General features: G+C 55.1%; 1 protein-coding gene across 2 annotated transcripts in view; it reads right to left on the bottom strand.

Moving 5' to 3' along the window:
* Positions 1–21,073, bottom strand: part of Rassf5 (Ras association domain family member 5) — a 68,620-nt gene that overhangs the window by 5,735 nt on the left and 41,812 nt on the right. The window contains exon 1 of one of the 2 annotated variants that reach the window (XM_004862066.4): positions 18,484–18,755. The exons of the other annotated variant lie outside the window; for it this stretch is intronic. Within the exon in view, the coding sequence (XP_004862123.1) occupies positions 18,484–18,603 (120 nt within the window). The 5' untranslated portion in view covers positions 18,604–18,755. Of the gene's footprint in view, positions 1–18,483; positions 18,756–21,073 lie in introns of those variants that run through there. 2 annotated transcript variants of the gene reach the window in all.

Below are 21,073 nucleotides of genomic sequence, written 5' to 3'. Positions count from 1 at the left end.
GGGATAGACAGGGACAGCCACACCTCCCAGAGGCCCCCGTGGTGACATGAACTGCACGAGCCCCGAGTGAAGAAGACGCCAGCCACCCCTGGGGAAGCAACTCAGATCTAAGCCTCAGTCTCCTCATCTGTGAAATGGGAACAATACCGATCCCTCGTGCTGGCTGCAAGGCCAGTGTGAAAATGCACCCTGGTCCCTGCAGCACCAAGGACTCAGTGAATGAGCAGAGCCACGCTGCTGAGGGGACTGCGAGGGAGAAGATGGCTGTCGATGCTCTGGTGAATGCAAAGCAAGCTGAGCCACGTTCTGAGGAGACGGCCCTCCTCTCCGGGGAGGGGGACAGCCAGCTCCGCCCAGCACCCCCCAGGCACTTGGCGTGAGTGACCGCATTTGCTGCTTACAAACCCAAACTCCACAGGGTGGCTCGTCACCCCACGTTCCAGGGGAGACTGAGGGTCCAGAGGCATCCACCGACCTGCCTGCTGCCCTGCAGCCGGCTGTGCAGAGCCGAGCAGCGGTTCCAGCACCCGTTCTGCGCCCCACAACACAATTCATCCACAATTCCCCACAACACATCCATCTCTCACAGGACAGCCCTCAAGTCCCGGAAGGGCCGGGAACGAAGAGGGTGGGATGGAGGCCAGTGTCCCTCGCCTGCAGAGGGAGTGCAGGGGAGGCTCTGGGGTGCGGGCTGAGGAGCTCTGCCCCTCAGTCAGTTCTGCTTCTCACGTTCACTGCCTCACTGCCGTCCCTTCTGGGTCGAGCCTCCCGCTGCCTGCGTGGCCGGCTAGTCACAACCATCATCTGTCTCACGGTGGAACCCTAGCAGCCTCGAGGCAGATGAGGAGCCCTACCCGAGGGAGTCTGGGTTTGGCCGGGGGTTCAGGAGAGCCCTGGCATCGTAGCGCCACCCGGTGGGGCACAGTGGGCACCAGCCACAGAGCCTGCCCGACTTCCCCCTTAGCAGCCCTGTGGGAGGGAGGCGCATCCCAGGCAGTTTGCTGTCACTTCTCCTCTCCTTTCCCAACCACAGAGCAGATAAAGACGTAATGTCAGCCCCGAGCACGGAAGCGAGGAAGCGACGTCCCCTTTCTGTCTCAGCACCCTTCCCCACCCATCCGCTCCTGCTTGCTCTTTCTCAGCCTCCTGGAGGTCATGGCCCTGTGCTAGGCCCTGTCTCAAGCCTTCTCTTATACGCTACCTCTATTGTTCCTATTTTACAGATTGCAGAAGGGACGCTCAGCCAGGTGGCGGTGCACACTTGTAATCCCAGCTTCTCTGGAGGCTGAGGCAGGAGGGTCACAAGTGAGAGGCCAACCAGGGCAACTTAGTGAGACCCTGCTTCAAAATAGAAATAAGATAATAAAACAAAAAGGGCCAGGGGTAATCGCTCAGTGCGAAGGCCCTGGTCTCCATCTCCAGTACCAAAATTAAAAGGCAAAACACAAACCTGAGGCTCAGAGAGGTTAAAAATTGTGCCTGTCCCAGAAAGAATGGCTGCTATCAAGAAATCAACCAATAACAAATGCTGGCAGGGGTGTGGAGAGAAAGGAACCCTTCTCTATTGTTGGTGGGAGTGCAGACTGGTGCAACCACTGTGGAAATCAGTGTGGAGATACCTCAAAGAACTAGGGCTGGAAGTCCCATTTGAACCAGCTATTCCCCTGCTGGGGACCTTCCCAAAAGAATTAAAAGAATCATATCACAGCGATATATGTGCACCCATGTTCATAGCAGCACAGTTTGTAATAGCTAAAGCTTGTAAACAGCCCAGGTGCCCATCAACTGGAAACTGGATAAAGAAGATGTGGTTTTTCAATAAAATGGAGTACTACTCAGCCATAAAGAATGAGAAACTAGAGACATTTATCACTAAATGGATGCACATTGAGGCCATCCTCTTAAGTGAAATAAATAGGACACACATGAGTAAATACCAAATAGTTTCTCTAGTGTGAGAAACTGAAGTGTAAATAAGGATCAAAATGTATAATTGATATTGTGAAATAGGAAGAAAAGGTCTAAAGGAGTAGGGGAAGTGGGAGGGGTAGGGGAAAGGAAAGAAGGGAAAAGAGAAAATATGAGAAAAGGAAAAAATGGAAACAAAGTCTTTGCAAATAGGGAAGGGTAGAGGGGAAGGGGAAAAATAAAAACCAAGGTACAAGATACCAGTGATGAATGTAACTCCCCTGTACACCTAAAATGTGCCACGAAACTCAATGGGAAATACTGCCTGTGTCCCACTGCCAGTGAGGGGCTGGGCAGGGACTGGACCCCGTGGACTGGGAGCCACCCGGCTCTTCTGTGCGCCGTGTGCACCCTATCTGTGCACAGCTCCCGTGACAGTCACTGCAAAGCCAAGGCTGTGGCTGACTGACCGTCGCACGCATCCGAGCTGTGGCCAGTGGGTCAGGCTGCAGCAGCACAGGACCCGGGGCACGCTGGCAACTCTGGCGGGAGTTCAGGGGAGTGGGAGGCACCTGCCGGGATGCAGGGCCCACTCAGGCCTCTGGAACCGGACCTCAGTCCTGCTGAGGCCCAGCCAAGGGAAGCAGCCACAGGGATGGCTCCTGCTGGCCCCAGGTGAGCAAGAAGCAGCCGAGCCTCACAGGCTGGCTCCCTTCGCCACTGATCCATTCATGCAGGGACCCCCAAGTGGAGTCTCCAGCTTGTCTTGGCTCCTGGAGCTCCACACCAGCCTCAGTCCCCACTGGCTGGGCACATCTGTGTGGGACCAGTTGTGCCTGACTGTGGCCCTACCCTGCCTTCCCTCTGGGGGCCTCCAGTCCGAGAGGCCAGCTGGCTGGTCACTGTGGTTACTCCATTCGGCCTGTCCCTGAGGCACAGTGGCTGTTGCCCCACAGGAGTTAAAAGCTTTCTCATACTTATCACCAAAAACAGCATTCAGCAAGCCAGGCATGGTGCCTGTAATCCTGGCACTCAGGAGACTGAGGCAGGAGGATGTCCTTGGCAACTTAGGGACATAGTGCGACCCTGTCTCAAGATTTAAAAAGGTCTGGGGTTGTGGATCAGTGTGGAGGCCCTGGTTTCTTTACCCAGTCTGAAAAAAGAAAAAAAATTAAGTGAAAGAAGACCCTAGAAGCCCCTGGAAGATCTCTCAGTTCCCTGTAAGAAAAGGCAGCTGTGTCTGGGCTTTCAAAGGCCAGTCTCCCAGGCCTGGTTTGGAACAGAGCAAGCGTCAGCTGCCTTGGCCTGAGGTTTCTCCTTCTTGTCCTCTTTTCTTCATCAGATAAACCCATCCGGCCCCCTCCCCACCACAAACCTGGGAAGTGACACAAGTGGCCCCATCCAGGCCAGAGGCAGGGGCCTGCGTGCCCACCTCCTGCTCCGGGTCGGGCCCTGGGGTTGGGAGGGCCAGCTCCACTGGCTCAGAGGCCAGGCGCCCGTGTGTGGCCAGTGATGCGAACCTCACACCCGGGGAACATCATCGCCCGCCCGGGCTGGCTGCTGCCCACACCGTGGCAGCCAGACAAGATGTGATCCTCGGAGCCAATGAATCACCACCCCAGGTGGGCAGCCAAGGAGCCCGCCAGCCAGCCCCCGGCCTCACCGGGCCTCTCCTGCCTAAGAGATGGCACAGCGTCCGGACCAGTGTTTCCCAGACTTGCTGCACAGTGGAGTCACCTGGGACCTTTCCAGGCATGGCTGCCTGGGCTTTCGTCCCCAGAGAGCCTGATTTAATTGGTCTGGGATGCAGCCTGGGCACAGGGCCTCAGAAGCCTCCTGCGTGTACCAAGCTAGAAACTACACACGGAGCGTTTCCTCGCTTGGGATGGCCCAAGATCGAGACAGGACAGGGAACTGTTACGACCTGAGAGACCTCGGTGCTGGCCCTGGGGACTCTCCAGGGTTCACAGATCCCAGCGCACCTGGCTCGGAATTCACCTGCTCTGATTCAGCCCCCAGCATAGGCGGCAGATGGCTACGCTGTTCCTGGTGCACCCGGGTCTGGTGAAAGAATCGGTTTGTCACTCGTCCTGGCCCGGGAAAGGACTGTGACTTCTCGTAGTTCTCGAGGTTACTGGGGTACAGCCAAGTGAAGAGGTGCAAGAGATCACACACGCGTGCACGCACACACACACACATACAGGGTGGAAGGAGAGCGAGTCCGAGGGTTCTGGACTCGCCAGGTGGGCACAGGGCAGGCCGGGAGAGCTCCTGCCCGCAGAGCACCCCAGGGCAGGGTGCACAGGGCTTGGGGGCTGCCCATGGTGCTTTGGACACCACACGCTCCTTCCTGGCCTCAGTCACTCCAACCTCAGCTCTGCTGTACATTTCATTCTCCTCCTTCCGGCCCACTGCTGTCCTCCTATTGCGCCTACCTGTCCATCTGTCCATCCTGTCACTCTTTCCCTGCCTGTCTGAGGAGAGCTCACCCTGACCACTCTGGCCCTGAATGACGACAGCGACAGTGATGACAGTGGTGACTCATCACAGTGTCCTGTGCCATTCTCCCTCACAGCAAGCACAAGGAAGGTCACTACCACCGCTGTCCATTTAGGGTTGAGAAAATCAGGCCGTCGTCAGGTTAAGGCTACCACGTCTGAAGCGGATCTGGTACCTCAATATGCATCCACTGATATTATCCTCCTGGGGGACCAGCTGTGTTGATTTTCCTTCCCAACGAGACTGAAGCTTGCAATGATGCACACCCTTCTCCCCTATTCTTTAGCAGCCCCAAGCCCAAAGCAGATTGTGAACACTTGGTCCTGGTCGCTCTTGGAGTTGTGCGAGCCTTGGAGCTCGATTTAGTCTGTAAGAGAGGCTGGCACGCCTGCCTCGTCTGCCAGGCATCCCAGAGTCCAGGTGCAGCTCAGCACTGAGCAGGTCTTGGGAGGGCACACATGCGTGTTTGGCTTGAGTCCAAGAACCTCTAAGCTTCAGTTTCCCATTTGGGACAAAATCCCTTGTTGCCTCATAGGACTGACATGAAGGTAAAGTCAAAGGAGAGAATGGGTATGAAAGTGTTTTGGAAATTATCAAGCCCGCCCAAAAGCATGCATTGTTACTATTAGCCCCCCGAGGCAAACAGATTTCTCCTTTCCTTGAGTACCTATGCCAGATTGGCCCACACAGGCTCAGAGCTGGTTCCTCCCTGCAGCCTACACCAGCAGCAGGCACACTTTCTCTGCAAGGGGCCAGACAGGAAAAGCTGTGGTTTCTGCAGGCCACACGGTCTGTCATCATCATTGCCGTTGAGCACAGAGCAGCCCCATGAGTGTATCCATCCTCCAGGGAAACCTGGCTTATGGAGTCTGGCTGAGCGCAGAATTCTGCCCCACCCTGATGTCCTTGGGATTTCTCCTGCCTAGGATCCATTCTCCCCAAGCCCCTGGTTCCACCTTCTCCAGTGCAACTCCTCCAGCCTACAGCAACCTCCTTCTCTGCTCTCCTAATAAATCAGATCCCGTGACATTTGAATCCCCAATGAAGAAAGGCATTTACAGTCCTTTCTCCCGAATCACACTCCCTGAGTTTCATGTATATGTCCTCATGCCACCAGTTAAGGGGCCTCCGACTTTACCCCTCAGTGGATGCTTCCCACAGGCAGACAGAGGCTTGCTCTCCAGCTGCTGTGAGGGGGCGCAGGACTGGCGAGGTGTGGAGAAGGCAGGCAGCTAGGCTCACGCCCCGGCTCAGGGACTCACTCGAAAACACCAGCCTGAGGTCCCAGAGCCTCAGGTTCCTCTTGCCGCAGAGATGCAAAGCACCACACGTCACAGATCTCTGCAGCTGCCTGCGGGTGTAAAACCCACACTGCAAGGAGCTACAGAGGTGCCTTCAGAGCAACCTGTGGCGTCTAATCATATGCTGCTTTCTCCTGTTTAAGGACCGTTTCATCAATAATCCCATTTCCCCAGTCAGATGCTCCCTGGAGGGAGACAGACTTCCTGTCTGGTGCTCAGCCTTCTTTGGCACCCCGGGGGCTCAGCTAAACACTGGCTGACTTGCAAGGAGGTCCCAGATAACACTATTGGTCGGGTGGCAATGGGGACAGAGCTGCCCGAGTGATTTCCAGCTCAGAGCCCACTGACCTCGGACACCAGGCAGCCTGGTCCTGGAGCTCCTCACCCTGTCCTGAACCTCAAGGGCCAATGTCCAGACCAAGCGGGCTTCGAAGGGCTCGGGCTGTGGCCAGGAGCCAGCCCTGTGGCCTCCCCTTTGTAGTCTGTAGACGAAAATGAATGTAAGACCCCCACGGGGCCTGTGACCTATGGCGAGTCACTTCTCCCAGGGCCTCAGTTTCCTCAGCAGGAGGCAGTACCAAGGAAGCTCTAGGCCCCATTGGAGGCTAAGATTGGACATGCAGATAGGGTGGGTTTTTGTCCCTGCTTCCTCTTCTCTTTCAGGAAACTGGGTGTGGGGCTGGGGCCCTCAGGGACAAGCTGGGTACGGCTGAAGTACAGCTGTAATCCTGTCCACAGAAGCACAGAGACCTCTGCTGCCCTCCACAATGACAGGGCTCTTCTCACTGTGGCCACTTCCTGTCAGCAAGACACCATCTTACCTCAAGTCCATGGATAGCTTTTTACCTCACTCAACTCAAGAAAACAAAACAAAAGCACCCTGGAAGCCATTCACCATGAGTCTTTGCCACATTTCCTCCTAGCAAACCTGTCAGCAGTGATTCTCTCACCCCTTGGTGGAGAACTTCTCCGAGCCTAGGTCGGGGAGAGAGCCTCAGCATGTCCTGCAGGAGACACACCAGGGACAGAGGGCTTCTAACTCCACGCCTGGGCTCTCTGCTGGGGCTGTCCTTAGTAAGAACCTCAGAAAGCAAAAGCACACTCCATCTGTCCTAGGCTGGGCCTGAGATGCCCTGCTCAAGGTCCAAGGCACAGCCCAGGGTCACTGGGTCCCTTTGTGATGGTCTCAGCCACGTAGGAAAGAGGAAGTCCCCCTCACCACGGCCCAGCCCAGGTCCCTAAGGGTCTGTGTTCTGGAACTGATTCCCCAGTGCAACCCACAGCAGTGAAGTTTTGTTCCCAAGGTCTCTCTTTGGACCTGCCCAATGTTCCAAAAATAAAAGGGCTGGGAACTCCTGAGCTGTGCTGTCCAACAGGTTATTTGCAGCTCCAGAGCAAGGAACGAGTTTCAGCATGGAGCTGTGCCTGTGAGCTGAGCCAGGGAGGGTCTGAGCAGCTCTGGGAAGGTTGAGGGAGGAGCAGGGTGAGGTAAAGGGGGAGGGATTTGAGAGACTGGGGTAGAGAGAGACTGGAGTCCCCCAAGATGAGCAAGTAGGGCAGACAATCAGTCAGCGTGACTGAATTGCCTATGGGTTAAGCGTTGTGGAAGGTGCCTCGGGAGGTAAAATATACGGATGCGGCCCCTATCCTTGGGAGCTCAAGGTCGTCTGAGGAGGGAGGACAGGCCGAGGACTGTGACACACCAGAACAATCTGGGACAAAAAGCCCCAGCAGCTTTTAGGAGCCCAGACCAGCTCCATGTGAAAGTCACCCTGGTGGACTCGGAGCCCTGGAGCGCAGCACAGCGCCCCCGCCCTGCAGGGAGACCCTCCCAGCCAGTGGGTGGGCACAGCTCACCAGCAGCGGGTCAGAGCAGGGCGCGGTAGCCCCAAGCAGGAGGCCTGGACAGCCCCGCACCTGGAGGCTGTAAGGACCCAGCTCCATCCCTGCAGTGCCTCATCCTAAGGCTAAAAGCCACCAAGAGCCCAGTGCCGCTGAGGGATCACAGAATGCAGTAAGTGACTCCGCGCGGGAGGCACTGCTGTCCAGGGTCCCAGCTCCTCACTGCTGGACCAAACTGCCCAGGCCCTGTGCTCGGACTTCCAAGAGTCAGTGTCCTGGGGACCGGTGTCTCCGTGGAACTATGCATGTGTTGTGCAGTGTAAATGAGACTGCACATCTGAAAGTGCTGGGACGACAGAAACACGGTGGCCACTTGGTAAGTATCTGCGAGGCCACTGTCACCCCAGTCGTCACAGAGAACTAGCCAGGGTGACACAGCCTATAATCCCCCCATTCCGAGAAGCTGAGGCAGGACTATCCCCAAGTCCAAGGCCAGTCCGAGCTGCATTGTGAGACCCTGTCTCATACTAAATAAATACCTAAGATTCCACTGCAGATAATAAATCTGATAAAGGACTGATGTCCAGGATACATAGAGGACTCTGGCAATTCAACAACAACAAAGACGAACGATCTGATTACAAATGGACAGAGGACTTGAACAGACATTTCTTCATAGAAGACACATAAATAGTCAATATTCACATGAACAGATATGAACATCTGTAAGCCGCCACTAGGGAAATGCAAATTAGGACCACAATGATACCACTCTACACCGTTCGGATGATATGTAAAATGGTACAGCCACTGCGGAAATCAGCATGGTGAGTCCTCAAGAAGTCCAACACAGAATTAACCACGCGCCTCAGCAATTCCACTTCTGAGCAGATACCCAAGAGAAACAAAAGCAAGGACTCGAACAGACATTTGCTCACCCCCATTTACAGCAGCATTATTCACATAGCTAACGGGTGGGAGCAACCGCTGGTGGATGAATGCATAAATCAAATGCAATATATACATACAAAGGAATACTACATAGCCTTGAAAAGGAAATTTTGACATATGTTAAAATATTCATGAACCTAGGTAACACTATGTTGTGTGAAACCTCTTTTTTTCCCTGCTATTCTAAGTGTTAAACACAGAGCCTTGCACATACTATACCAGTGCTCTACCACTGAGCTATACCCCCAACCCTGCCAAGTAAAATAAGGCCAAAACAAAAGGACAAGCAGTTCTGATTCCAAGTATTCAGGCTCCTAAAGCCGCGTCAAATTGATAGAGACAGAAAGTAGAACATGGTTCTCAGGACTGCAGGAGGGATGGGCGGGGGTCACTCTTGAGCAGGGCATTTCCATCTGGGAAGATGAAGAAGGCCTGGGGGCCCAGCGATAAATCCTTAGCACCGAATCAAAGCTCTGGGGATGAAGAGCGGAGGCAGCTGCACAGCTGTGAAAGTCACACCTAGCGCCTCAGGACCGCGTGCTCAATAACCCTAAATCGGTACATTTCACATCATGTGTATTTCACGATTAAAAGAAAAGAGCGGAGGCTCTGGCTGTAGCACAGTGGTAGAGTGCTTGTCTCGCCTATGCGAGGTCCTGGGCTCCATCCCCAGCTCTGCAAAATAGATAAATAAATAATAAAAATAGAAGAGGATCCCAAGGGCAGGGGAAGCCCAAGGCCATGGAGGCGGCTGGCGCTGTCCGGTCCCATAAAGTTGGGAGCATCCCTTACTTTCTCCATTCCGGGCAAGTAAGGAGGTGATCCTGCTCCTAGCAGTCGGTCCCCATCCCCCGGCCCCCAGGCCCAGCCTCTTCCTAGGACGGGGCACCCCCCTCACAGTGGCAGCCGCTCTGCAGGACGGGACCCTTGGCTCCATAGAGGATCCATATTTCAGAGGTGGGCAGCGGAGCCTGGCAGGAGAGGGCTCTGAGGGCAGCCGGCGCCCGGCACACCCACCTTGTGAGGAGAGGTGGCTTGGGGCTGTGCTGGCAGCCAGGACACCAGCCACCTGCGCCGGCCTGTTGGACGAGTGTGGTCCTCCGGGTCCCTTCAGCCCGGAAGCTCCCTCTGCCTCAGTACCGCACTGTCTGTGTCAAATCTGACCCCACCTGCGCTTCTCAAAACAGCCTTTGTCACCCAGCCCAGACTTCCATGGGCTCTCCGGGTCCGGGCCGGGCACTCGTCAGCGCTCACTCTCCACAGCAGGGCAAAGTTTCCCATCTTGGAGGGAAGAAGACCTAGGGCTGAGAGCCTGCTTCCTGCATGAGGCTCCAGGCTCCAGGGACACTCGTAGGAGGTCCTGGGACCCCAGGGCACCCAGCCCTGCCCACTGTACCTGACTGAGGGAGCCCAAAGGACTGGGGTCACTGAGCCGGGATCTTTCACTCCTGCAAATTAGACTGGGGACAAGAAACAAATGAAGTTTATCATCCTTCCTCCCCACCCACCATTCCCCATGGTTGGAACTCAGACAGGAGAAATCTGTCTCCCACCTCCCCACAGGGGCTCCATTCCAGCAAGGCCCACTTGTCTCCTGCCTGGCGCCCCAGCCCTGCCTACTCTCATCCTCCAGGGCAGACAGCTGAGGAGTGGAATGGGGTGAGAGGGCTGCTTCTTGGTCGGGAAAGTTGTCCTCAAATTTTCTGCTTGCTCAGTGGGATTTTTGTTTCAGGGTTACTGGAAAATCCATTTATCCCACATTCCGAATCTCAGCAAGCGTCCCTTGAAGACAGCCCTGAGATCAACTTTCCCAAGTGCTGCCCGGCAAGCTCTCGCTCCCTTGTCCTCCGGGGAGCCACTGCTGCCTCTCTGGGCTCTCGGCTACTGAGAAAGAAGCCCCAAACCAGCTCCTCCCTTGGCAAATGGGCCCTGAATGAACATCATGTGCCAAGGGGCACAGCACAAAATAAGACACAGCTGTGGTCCAGAAATGACAGCCCGCCACTACCACGAGGAGGGATGAGGGGGAGAGGTCGGGTGCCTTGGGGCACAGAGGAAGGAACATTTGAGATACAACTGGAAGCATCCTCACGACATCCCCTCCCACTAGCTCCCCTGTTCTCCACAGGGACCCACATCCTCCCAGCCACGTGAGTGTCGACGGGACACGCGCTCACTGCCTCTCCACTGTGTTCTGTGTGCAGCCGTGACTCGGCTCAGCTGTGCAAGGAGGAGACCTGCTTCGGGCTCCCCAGGCCAGGACAGCACCGCAGAGCCCGCCTCTGGCCACCAGCCAACAGCCAGCAGGGCGAGAGGCTCAAGAGCGCCTCACACTGGGGGACAGCCCGGAGATGAGGGCAGAGCAGCGATGGAGGCAATGACTTACGTCACAGGGTGCAGGCCCCAGGGTACAGCTCGGTGGTGGAGCGCCGGCCAAGGGTGCAAGGCCCTGGGCTGAATCAGAGCAGCAGTTTCCTACATCAGGTCACTGGAGTTCGAGACGGGCGACTGGGACTTATTTGGAGCCTCTCAGAACATGAATCTCACCCAAGAGCCGTGAGGTGGGCAGAGCGCGAGCTTTGGAGCCAGACGAGCGTGGGTGAGGCCCTGCCCCTGGCATATTACCCACCTCGCTGGGCCAACCCTCTGTCGTGAGAGTAAAGAAACCCCTGCTGCTGCAGCCTGGCAGGCATAAGCTGCCCACTGCCTTCCGCTGCGCAGGACGGCGGCCACACACGTCCCAGGGATCCAATCAGCCTGTATCGATCTGTGTCACGCCAGGATTGATAAATGGGCCGGGGGCAGATGGGGTGTTGAACATACCTCCCTCCCTGGCCTGCGACGGGCTCTGTGAGGCTGCCTTGGAAAGCGGAATGGCTGCGCTGACCCTGAGTCCCTCCGGCTCCAGGAATCCCTGCCCTCACAGTCTGCCTCAGTCCACTCATGGCCCATTCCCGGCCAAACCCGCCAATTCTAGGAGTCGCCGCCTCCACCCTGCCTGTCTCTGGAGCTCCGCCACTTTCCGATAAAAGCCACCTGGCTGAAAGGCAGGTGCCAAGACTGTCTCCCACCTGGATGTCCCTGTGCCCAGGGACACATCCAGATACTCCATGGGTGGGCAAAGGCAGCAACTCAGGCTACGCCACACGGCTGGAGCACGCAGGGCCTTCCGAGTGGAGACCGAGTCTTACACATCCCTCTATGCCCACCTCAGAAGCCCAGTGCAGAGGGTAAACACGTGGTCTGGGTAAGGCCAGCTACTGCAGGGTCTGGGGTGCTGCCCTGCCAAGTCGGGGCCTCACTCTGGAAGCACAGGGAGCTCCTGCAGGCTGGGGTACCAGAGGCTGTGCCCAGCAGCTGGGTGCAGGACACCCAGGAAGGGAAGAAACACGAGAGGAACCAGCTGGGTGACGCACTGGGCATGGGCAGAGGGGACGAGCACCCAGCACACGGCACAGAAAGGAGGGCCTGGCACCCACAGCATTGTGGGGGTAGAGCCCACGGTGACAGAGTGGAGGAAGCTTGCAGATGGAAGACTATGAGAAGGGAGGAGACAGAGAGACAGTTAGGAGCAAAGCTTCAGGACACAATAACCAGGTGTCTGAGCCAGCAATTTCCCACAAGCTACAGCCCAGTGGCGGCAAAGCTACGGCACACGTGCTGCAGCGGGCACGCAGAGCCCTCCCTGTCGGCACATGAGCCAAGTTCACCCCAGTGGCCGAGCACCAGACATTAGGGTTTAACTGCAGTGTTTGCACTCTGTGATAAGTAAGTGGGTTCGGGGTGCAGTGGGACATTCTTCTCTGGAAGGTTCGCCATCACTGCTACAGACAATTTTGTCTGAGACAATGCGGGCTGGAACAGCAAAAGCACAGCACTGCGGGGAGAAGCTACAGACTCAGTGACTTAGAATTCTCTGTCACTCATAGCTTTTTCTGTCCTCCTGGCCCTAAAAGTAAATGCCTCTGATTCTTGGCAAATGTATCTGGTGGGTTTTGTTGTTGTTTTGAAACAGGATCTTGCTGTGTTTTCTAGGCTGGCCTCAACTCTGATCTTCCTGCCTCAGCCTCCGAAGTAGCTGGGATTTACAGGCACATGCCACCATGCCTGGATTTCCCTGGTCCTCTTATCTCCAGCGCCTGGGACAGGCTCTTTTAGGGATAGATTAAGCCATGCAGAAGAGGAAATCAAGGCCCAGAATGAAGACAGCTCTAGGTTCTCCACACAGAAAGCCCCCGAAACCAGATATGCAGGTGTGGGTTACCAGGTAAGTGGAGAGCAGGAGAGAGAAGGGATTGGGCTCCTAGGCTGGGGAGCTGGATCCAGGCCCAAGCCGACAAGGTGAAAGAGCTGGGATTCAGGGTTTCATACCGGTGTAGGTGTACAATCTTCCCCACTAAACGGCGTGGGCCGGCAGACACCGTGTGTCCCTAACCCTAACTGGAATCGCTTCGTTGGGACAAGCCAGCTGAGGCCAGAAAAACGCTTGAAGCCTGTGCAGCAGGGTGTGGGGAAAGCTACGTCACAGGGGGAAACTGTCGCGGGGTATGCCGGACCAAGCAGCAAGCGCCAACAAGGGCGTCTTGGGAAGTCCAGGAGGTCCTGGAGGACGATGCCAGCCATCCAGGTCCTTCTGACCCCACCCTGGCAGTTTAGAGAATCTGGGAGTCCAAATCTAAGATCCTCCCCAGGCCTGAGATGCTGGTGGGAGGGTCTGATCCCTTAGGGTGAGGGACTCTCCGTGGAGGGGATGAGGGTGGATTCACGTCACAGGTGTTCTCGCTGAACAGGACCAAGAGTCAGAGTCAAAGCAACTCAGCCACAGCCACTCAGTTAATGGCCCTGGGATGAGAAGCCGGGACCTGACTTGCAGTTCTGTCTTCCTCACCCTGGAGGCCAGTCAAGGTCTTCAAGGGCTGTCCCCTGAACAATCTTGATGGAAGAGCTCAGCACGTTGCAGTGAGAACCAAGGACAAAGCTCTCGCCAGGACCCAGGGACCTGCGCCCTCTGGTCTAAGCCTGGTGCGGCTGGGGAGAAACCCTTTTACCACTCGGGGCTTCCATGTCTAGCCTAGGAAACTCCACCCTCTCAGGAATCCATGATAAGTGTTTGTCACACATTCCAACTGAAGTAATTAGCTCATTAGCAAATATTTCCTGAACGAGTGGTTCATAGACTTTAGTATATGAGATGTGACTGAAATATACAGTGAATGTCTAAATTTTTAAAGATGTATACAGTAAAAGCCACATTGCTATTAATCTCCCTAAAAATCCTCCCCTTACACTTATCCCATCGTTCTTGCCACTTTCTGAAGCAGCTCTGAAGTCCTCTTTCCTGAGTGTCTTTACAAGATAATGACCAAATGTAGAGCGCTGCTGCCGAGTGCCATCCAAAGGAAAACCAGGCTCATAAAAATATTACAGTGTGTCCTCATCTACTTTATTCATCGAATTTGGCACTATGTGGCTTCTGGCACTTGCCCAAAGTCAAGCCGCCATGAAAGGCAAACGTTTTGAATGGATTCAGGACACCAAGGCAGCTTAACAGTGCAACAAAGAGATAAAGACACCAAAAAGGGCTTCCAGAACTGCCTCAGAAGTGGCAAGAAGATGGATAAGCGTGTCTGAAGTGAGGGGGAGTATTTTGATAGGGATTAATAGCAATGTGTCTTTTACTGTAGTCAATTTTTAAAACTATAAAAACTGATCACCTTATCTGTGGATCACCCTTTATATAGGGTACCAGAGAGCTGCACTGACTAAATCCAGCCAGCATCTACTCAGTTCCTGGGTGTGTGACCACGTACTGGGGGCTGCATTAGACCCAAGGGGGTGGGACTTCTGATTGTACAGGGAGGATGAACGTTGCAGGGAAGTAAGGTGCTAGAAAGGACCAGAGGAGGCAACAAGACAGTGACTCCATGGCGGGGGGACCACACCCCCAGTGGAAGACTCTCGCATGGCTGTGTGTTCATCTTGGGCTATGTGAGCCTCTGCTATCAGGCATAAAAACAATTAAACGGTCCAGTGGATCAGAAGATTCCTGTCTTATTTTTATCACTCAAGTTCAGGGCCAGTTTAATTTTAGTATTCTTTTCTCTCACTCCAAGGTGGCTGGGGCAGGTGCTGGGCCTCAGGCCTGGTGGCAGAGAGACAGGGGCTTTCCCAGCTGGTCCCAGGGTGGTCACAGTTGGCTGCTGTCCCTGGAGTATCACAGCCCCTGTCTATGGAGTCACCAGCCGTCCAGGCAAGAAGCAATGGAGGAAATGAGGAACAGAGCTGGGAGCGGTTGCTCCAAACTGCAAGAGCCCCTGCCTCTCAGCATCTTCTTTGAAGAGAGAGAATTCGGGGCTGTCAGTGTAGACCAGAGGAGGCCTGGGGGCATAGAGGGACAGGAGTGTGGTTCAGGTGTGCTGAAATATAACATCTAACATAAATACAGCCAATCTTGTGTTTTCCATATCCACAAAGAAAAACACACGTGGGAAAGTCTCCAGCAAGAGATAGATTTTTATCTAGTAAAACCTGTCCATTTTAGATTGGGAACCAAGAATAACTTTTAGGAATTAAAGTTGTAAGATTACAGGAAAACACATGGGAGATTTCTGTGGGCCAGGCCCGGAAGTAATGTTTTTCACACCCTATACCATTGGCCAGAACGCAATCACAATCACATGACCATATCTGAGCAAAAGGGAGGCTGGGAAATGTAGTCCCGTTGTGAGCTCAGTGGAAGAAGGAGCAGACTCTGGGGAACCTTTAGCTGCTTAGTGTTAAATATACGGCCAAGGTTCCCAGGCTGGTGTGCTATGTGGGATGCAGGGGTGGCGAAGACCTGGCAGGACCTCACCCAGCCTGTGGTTGTTTAGGTCTTTCCATCTGGCAGAAAGCTCTGAGAGGACAAAGCTTGAAGCCTGTGCTACTGAGCAGAAGACTAGGAGGAAGAGCACTTGATAAGGACTCCAAGAGGTGTATTTGTCCAGGTTCCATCCAAGCACATGTTTGGCCTGGTGCAGTCCTTCTACCTCTCTGGCCTCAGTTTCCCCAGCTGTCAAGTGAGAAACTAAAACTCTGCAAGGCGCAGGGTAACACCTACCCCGGTGGTCCAGGAGGGCACTGGATTCCTGGGGTCCTGGAGCCTGTGGAACTTGCAGACTTTCCAATATCTGAGATGGGCTGGGTGTGTGCCCTACTGAGAGCATCAGGCTCTGGGTGCGCGGACCCCTGGGCTACTTCTCCCTCAAACCACCAGGAGCCCTGTTTTGACACACATGACCCTGGAAAGAGGGAAGGACCATTTAATTGTGCTCAGTCTGGAGGGAAGAACCTCAAGAGTACCATCTCAGCCTCTTGAAACTGCCCAGAATGACCCAAAAGCAGGCCCCTAACTTCTGGGGCCCACGACCTGGTACCCTTCCTCCTGTGCTGTCTCCAACCCCCATGGACCTCCTGTCCATGAAGTGGGAAGGCCTTCCCCGCCCTGCCACCTCCCACCAAAAGGAGCTGGAGGAAGTCCTGGGGATTCTTCAAGGATGGGCTAGGGACAACCCTCAGGAGACAGCAGGGGAACAGCAGAGAGGCTTCTCCGAGGCTTGGTCCCAGTCAGGCACAGCCTGAGCCACAGACACAGGTTGTTCTGACAGGGCTATTTATAGCAGCGCCTTGGCCTTTCCCCGAAGGAGGGCCTCCGTCTCAGTGACGGGAACACATGAGCTCCTTCCCTTGGAGACAGGGAGAAGATATTCTCTTAGGCTCAGACACGATCTCTCTTTGGGTAGGAAGAAGCACTGCTAGGGCTCAGGATGGGGTTGGGGCACAACAGATCTCTTCAAATCCATTGCAGAGTGACTCGAAGGGAGGCAAGAGAGCTGGGAAAATGCCACCAAAGGTGAAAAAACACCAAGAATGAAAAACTGAGACATTGGAGGACGCTTCCCCGGCTCCTGAGCCACACACCCCTATTCAGAGCCTGTGCCTTCTTCACCCAGCCCTGCCTGTCCGCTGAGTGCTCAGTGCTGGCGGCCAGTCTGTGCTGAGGGACACCGTCCCTGACCACAGTCCTGAATGTCCGGCGCATTCTCATATCCATGCTGCAGCTGCGCAGAGGCGGGGAAAGAGGAGCCATGCCCACCTCCCCTTCCTTCTCTGGAGCATTTATCCCTCATGGTCCTGTCTGGCATTCAACAAAACGAGCTTCTTAGTAGGGATTTCTGTCCTCAGTGGGCTTACAGACTCTGGAAAAATGCAATAGGGACTCATGCAGAGGACTCAAGACATGTCATGGATTCAAGACCCAAATTAAGAAAGAAGTTTCGTGGACACCAAACCAAAGGTGCATTTTTCTAGAGCAAAGCTGCAAAGGAGGATCTGGGGGCAAAATGAAGAGTTGCAGCTATCTTGAGCAAGGGCCAACCTCAACCCCTTTGCAGGGTATGTTCTTCTGAGGGTGCTGCTATTTCTCCCAAGAAATGTCAGAGACAACTACCTTTTCAATTGCTGAGTAAAAGAAAATCCAGCTTGGCAGTGCTCCTTCTTAGCTCAATTATGCAACATTGTCACCCCCTGGGACCAAGGGGGTACAGCCTCGCTGGCAATGACAGGCAAGCAGAGGAGCAAAACAGGAACCGTTTCCTTCCTGGGCAGCAGTACAGCTCTCTAGAGCAATAGTTCAAAACCTCAGTTGCATATCAGAGTTACCTGGGGAGCTTTTCAAAATCCCAAGGCTGAGGCGGTCCCTCAAGCTAATTAAGTTCGACTCCCTGGGACCCAAGTACCAGTATTTTCTGAAGCACCCCAAGATTCCAGTGCGGAGCTAAAACTGAGAATCAGTGTTCTGGAGGGAGAGGGTCACGAGGTGAGGCCAGAACCTCAGGAGGGGTGGGTCACTTCCTGTCATGTGAGGCCTACCTAGCGTGAGGAGGGAATGCCTGAGCCCCTGCCTCCAGCCTTCAGACCAAGGCCTGCTCTCCGGCCTCACGAAGCAGGCGCCCCAGAAAACAACAGCTTGCCCAGGGGTGTTTTAGTTGGTTTCTTCAAACACAAAATCACATCTCCCTTGGTTCTTGGGCGGCCTTGGATCACTGAAAGGTCCAGAGCCTTCACCCAACCTCAGAGCCATAACACACAGGGCCCGCAGGCAAGATGAGGCTTCCAGTCAGACCCGGGTGCGTTTTTGGTTCATTCCTATTGGTGTTGGACTGCTGAACTAAGGATGAGCCTGCTGCACACCTGTGAAATTTAACAGCTCACTGCTACCGATAAGCAGCCCATGGTAAGGTCCTGGCTTGAAGCTGTCTCGTTTAAATAACACAGCGAATGAGCACAGTCCTGTCTCCACGCCCAACACAGGTGGCAGACGGTGCAGCTCCTGCAGCCCGGCCCTGGAGAGGGTGGCGGAGGGCAGAGGCTGGCATCCCCTACCCCCACCTCACGGAACTCACACAGTTCCTGTGGGTCACCCAAGCCCACCAGAGAGTTAAAATGCTACCACCGCAGCCTGGGAGAGAAGTTTCAGTTTGTTTCTAAAACACCCTGGACTTCTGCAGAGCTGCCAGACAAGGTTTTAAAATGGTTTCTGGCCCCTTACAACACGGAAGTCCCAACCAACGAATATTGCTGCTGCCGAGCGACCGCCACCATCCCCTTCCCATCAAACTTGGAAGCTCAGATTTTGCGGGGAATGAAACAGCAGCTGCCTCTCTGGCACAGGTGGGCAAGCAGGCCATCTATGCGCCAACTGAAGCTCCCCAAATCCCATTTTGAAAGGGTCCAGGGGCAGGAAGCCCTGAACAAAGGGTGGGTTAGCACAGCGGAGGTGTCTGGAGAGCTCCAGACCCAGCCCTTGGTGAGGCTGGGTTCCCAGGCGGCTGCCCGGCCCTCTGGTGACACATGATTTTCTGTCCCCGTGCCAGGAGCAAGCTTCCCTTCCAGACCGAGGGTGCTTCCTGTCGTGGGAGGTCTTGATTCCCAGCGGCCTTACCTTTGAGGGGTGTTTGGTCTGCGCGCTCCTGAAGAAGGTGGTCCTGGCGGTGAAGAAGCAGTCTTCCAGCCCCTCGTCCAGGCTGCAGTACCCACTGTTCATGCTGCTGTCCACCGTCATCGGGGCCCGCGCCCCGCGGGCTGGGGACACCGCGCGAGCTCGGCTCCTCGGTCGCCGCGCCAGGCAGCGCGGGGTGACTGTGCCGTCCCCGGCCTCGCTCGCATCTGCGGTGTCACCTCGTCCGCTCGCCCGGAGTCCCCACACCTCCCCCGCCCGCGCCTTTCCTGCCGCGCGCGCACCCCTTAAGCCACTTCCTCTGCAAGGTTCCTCAAAGCCGCCTGGGCCTCCTGCGCCCCGCCCCCGTCAGAGCGCCCCAGGGCCGGGTGGTGCCGCAGGCAGCTTAGGGACGCGGGGAAGGAGCCCACCGACCGAGGCGCAGAGGGACAGTTCCCTCTGCCCTTTCCTCCTGAGCACCCATCCCCACCCCTTAGGGTGACAGCCGAGGACAGGAGGGGGCCCTCCTCCGAGCCGCCTCTCTCCACCCCGCCTTCCAGCCCACTCCTAGCTCCTATCCTTGGCAGGGGACGCGGCTCAATCAGTGGTTACAGAAGTAACTGGAGAAGGCAGAAATTAGGATCTGGCCTGCCTGGAGAAGCAGCAATATTTTAGCTTGAAAACGCACGGAAGAAATTGCGGGTCTCCAAAGCACATGCAAATCACACGCAAATTTATGCAGGGCTGGGCAAGCCCACCTCCCCGGAAGCCCCAGCGCTCAGGCCAACTGTGGTTCCTCCTGACAGTCTGGCCAAAAGGGTCTCCTGTCATTCCTGTCCTCAAGGGTGGCTCACTTCTGTTTCATAGGGACTGGATGGACTAACTGAAGCAACACCTTCATTGTCCAGGCCTGAATCCTTCAAAGCAATCAGGACAACAGCCCTGCACCCCCCGGGCCAGGCTGGTACAACAATAACAGTTATACCTAGCACTGCTGGAACAGCTGTGTGTGCTGATGGTTTACACACAGCCTGTCATTTAATTTCCCCAGTAACCATTAGATTGAGACTATTATTTCCATTCTATGGATGAGAAAACCAAGGCTGAGTCACACATGTGTGCTGGGTCAGACTCAGTTCTGTGATTCCCGGGCCTCCATTCTCTCAGTCACTGCCATGTCCCATCCGTCGACAGATTTTCAATGGGCACTTCACCATCTTGAAACAGTGAGGCCTGGAGTCCCAGGAAGAGGGAGCCTGGCACCGCTAGGGTCTCATGCAGCCCAAGGGCCTGTGGGGCTGGGGAGGGGCCTGGTGTGTGGCCACGGAAGCACTCAGGGCTTCCTCCAAGTCTATGTGGCTTTTCCTGCAGTTCTGAAACAATCCAGCCCTGGGTGGGGGGGCACAGGCTGGGGAGAGCTGCACTCAGCCCAGACACTCAGCTGCCGACCCCACTTTAAGCTGGGGTTACTTTCATAAGGAACCTTCTCCCTCCCCTACCTTAGCTGAATCTCTGTACTCGGGAGGGTTTCTAACTGCAGACCAATTTACCTCCAGCCTCCCACACAGCCGCTTTCCCAGAAGCTGGCAGATGCCTGGCAGGCACGAAGCCAAGCTAGCGGAGAGCTGGTGCTCCCAGCCAGCCATCCTCTGCCCGGGAGAGCTGTCGATACCAGCAGCTGCCTCCTCCTGAGAGAAATAAGTGCAGGTAGACAGTGGGGTCAGGGCTGGGGCTATGGGGAGTCTGAGGGGCAAGATGACACACAGAGGTCAATTCTGCTTCTGTCCGAAGAATCTTTTCTTCAGAGGGGCATTTTAGAGGCGAACCCCTACAGTTGGGGATTTCCCCGACAATGGTTTGGACCAAGGAGCTGGTGTCACCCCCAAGTAACACCAGGCCCATGCACTCTGCAGAGAGGGGTGCTGCATGTACTGGGCACCCCGCACGGCCCACTTGCCTTGCCAGCCAGCAAAGAGCAGACTGTTCTCTAGAAAAACAGTGCCTCCTTGTTCAGTGGGAATCCAATACTTAATACAAAAGCAGCCCCAGGTTCTCTGTGACTATAGCATCATCCACATCACATGGGGAGCTCTGCAATACAACCACAGTGCCACACATTCAAAATGTGCAATCTTAAGACACAGCTAATAACAGCCTCTTGGAACACCAAGCCAAAGGCCCCCAGGGGCCAGGGTGAGTCTGTCCTTGTGAGCAGCCAGATGCCAGTCCTGGTGAGGACAGGTCTCAAGGACACTGTGTCCTCCTGAGCTGCCATCCCAAACACCAGAAAACCTGATATCTCAATTGGACTTTTCAAAGCCCTTTTAACACCCAGTACTTCATGTAGGCCACTCGGTCACCTTGGGAGCAGGTATTTTGCTCATTTTACAGGTGAAGAAACTGAGCTGAGTAATTTGTTGCATCCCAGTTCATTACTTCCAAAACCTCTTGGCTTCTAGTTAACGTCCCTTCCCCTACGACTCCCCACCTGTCAATGAGCCCAGGTTTGGAGGTCAGTAAAAGAGACATTGTGGTAGCAGAGGCCAAGGATGAGAGAAATCTGCAAAGATCATGCACAACATGAGAAGTTGGCCAG

This window comes from Heterocephalus glaber, unplaced genomic scaffold, assembly GCF_053883595.1.
Source record: "Heterocephalus glaber isolate CG9 unplaced genomic scaffold, H.glaber_assembly_v1.0 deba00001600, whole genome shotgun sequence".
Lineage (NCBI taxonomy): Eukaryota > Metazoa > Chordata > Mammalia > Rodentia > Bathyergidae > Heterocephalus > Heterocephalus glaber.
The sequence above is the reverse complement of the archived record's forward strand: the minus strand, read 5'-3'. Positions and strand labels throughout refer to the sequence as shown.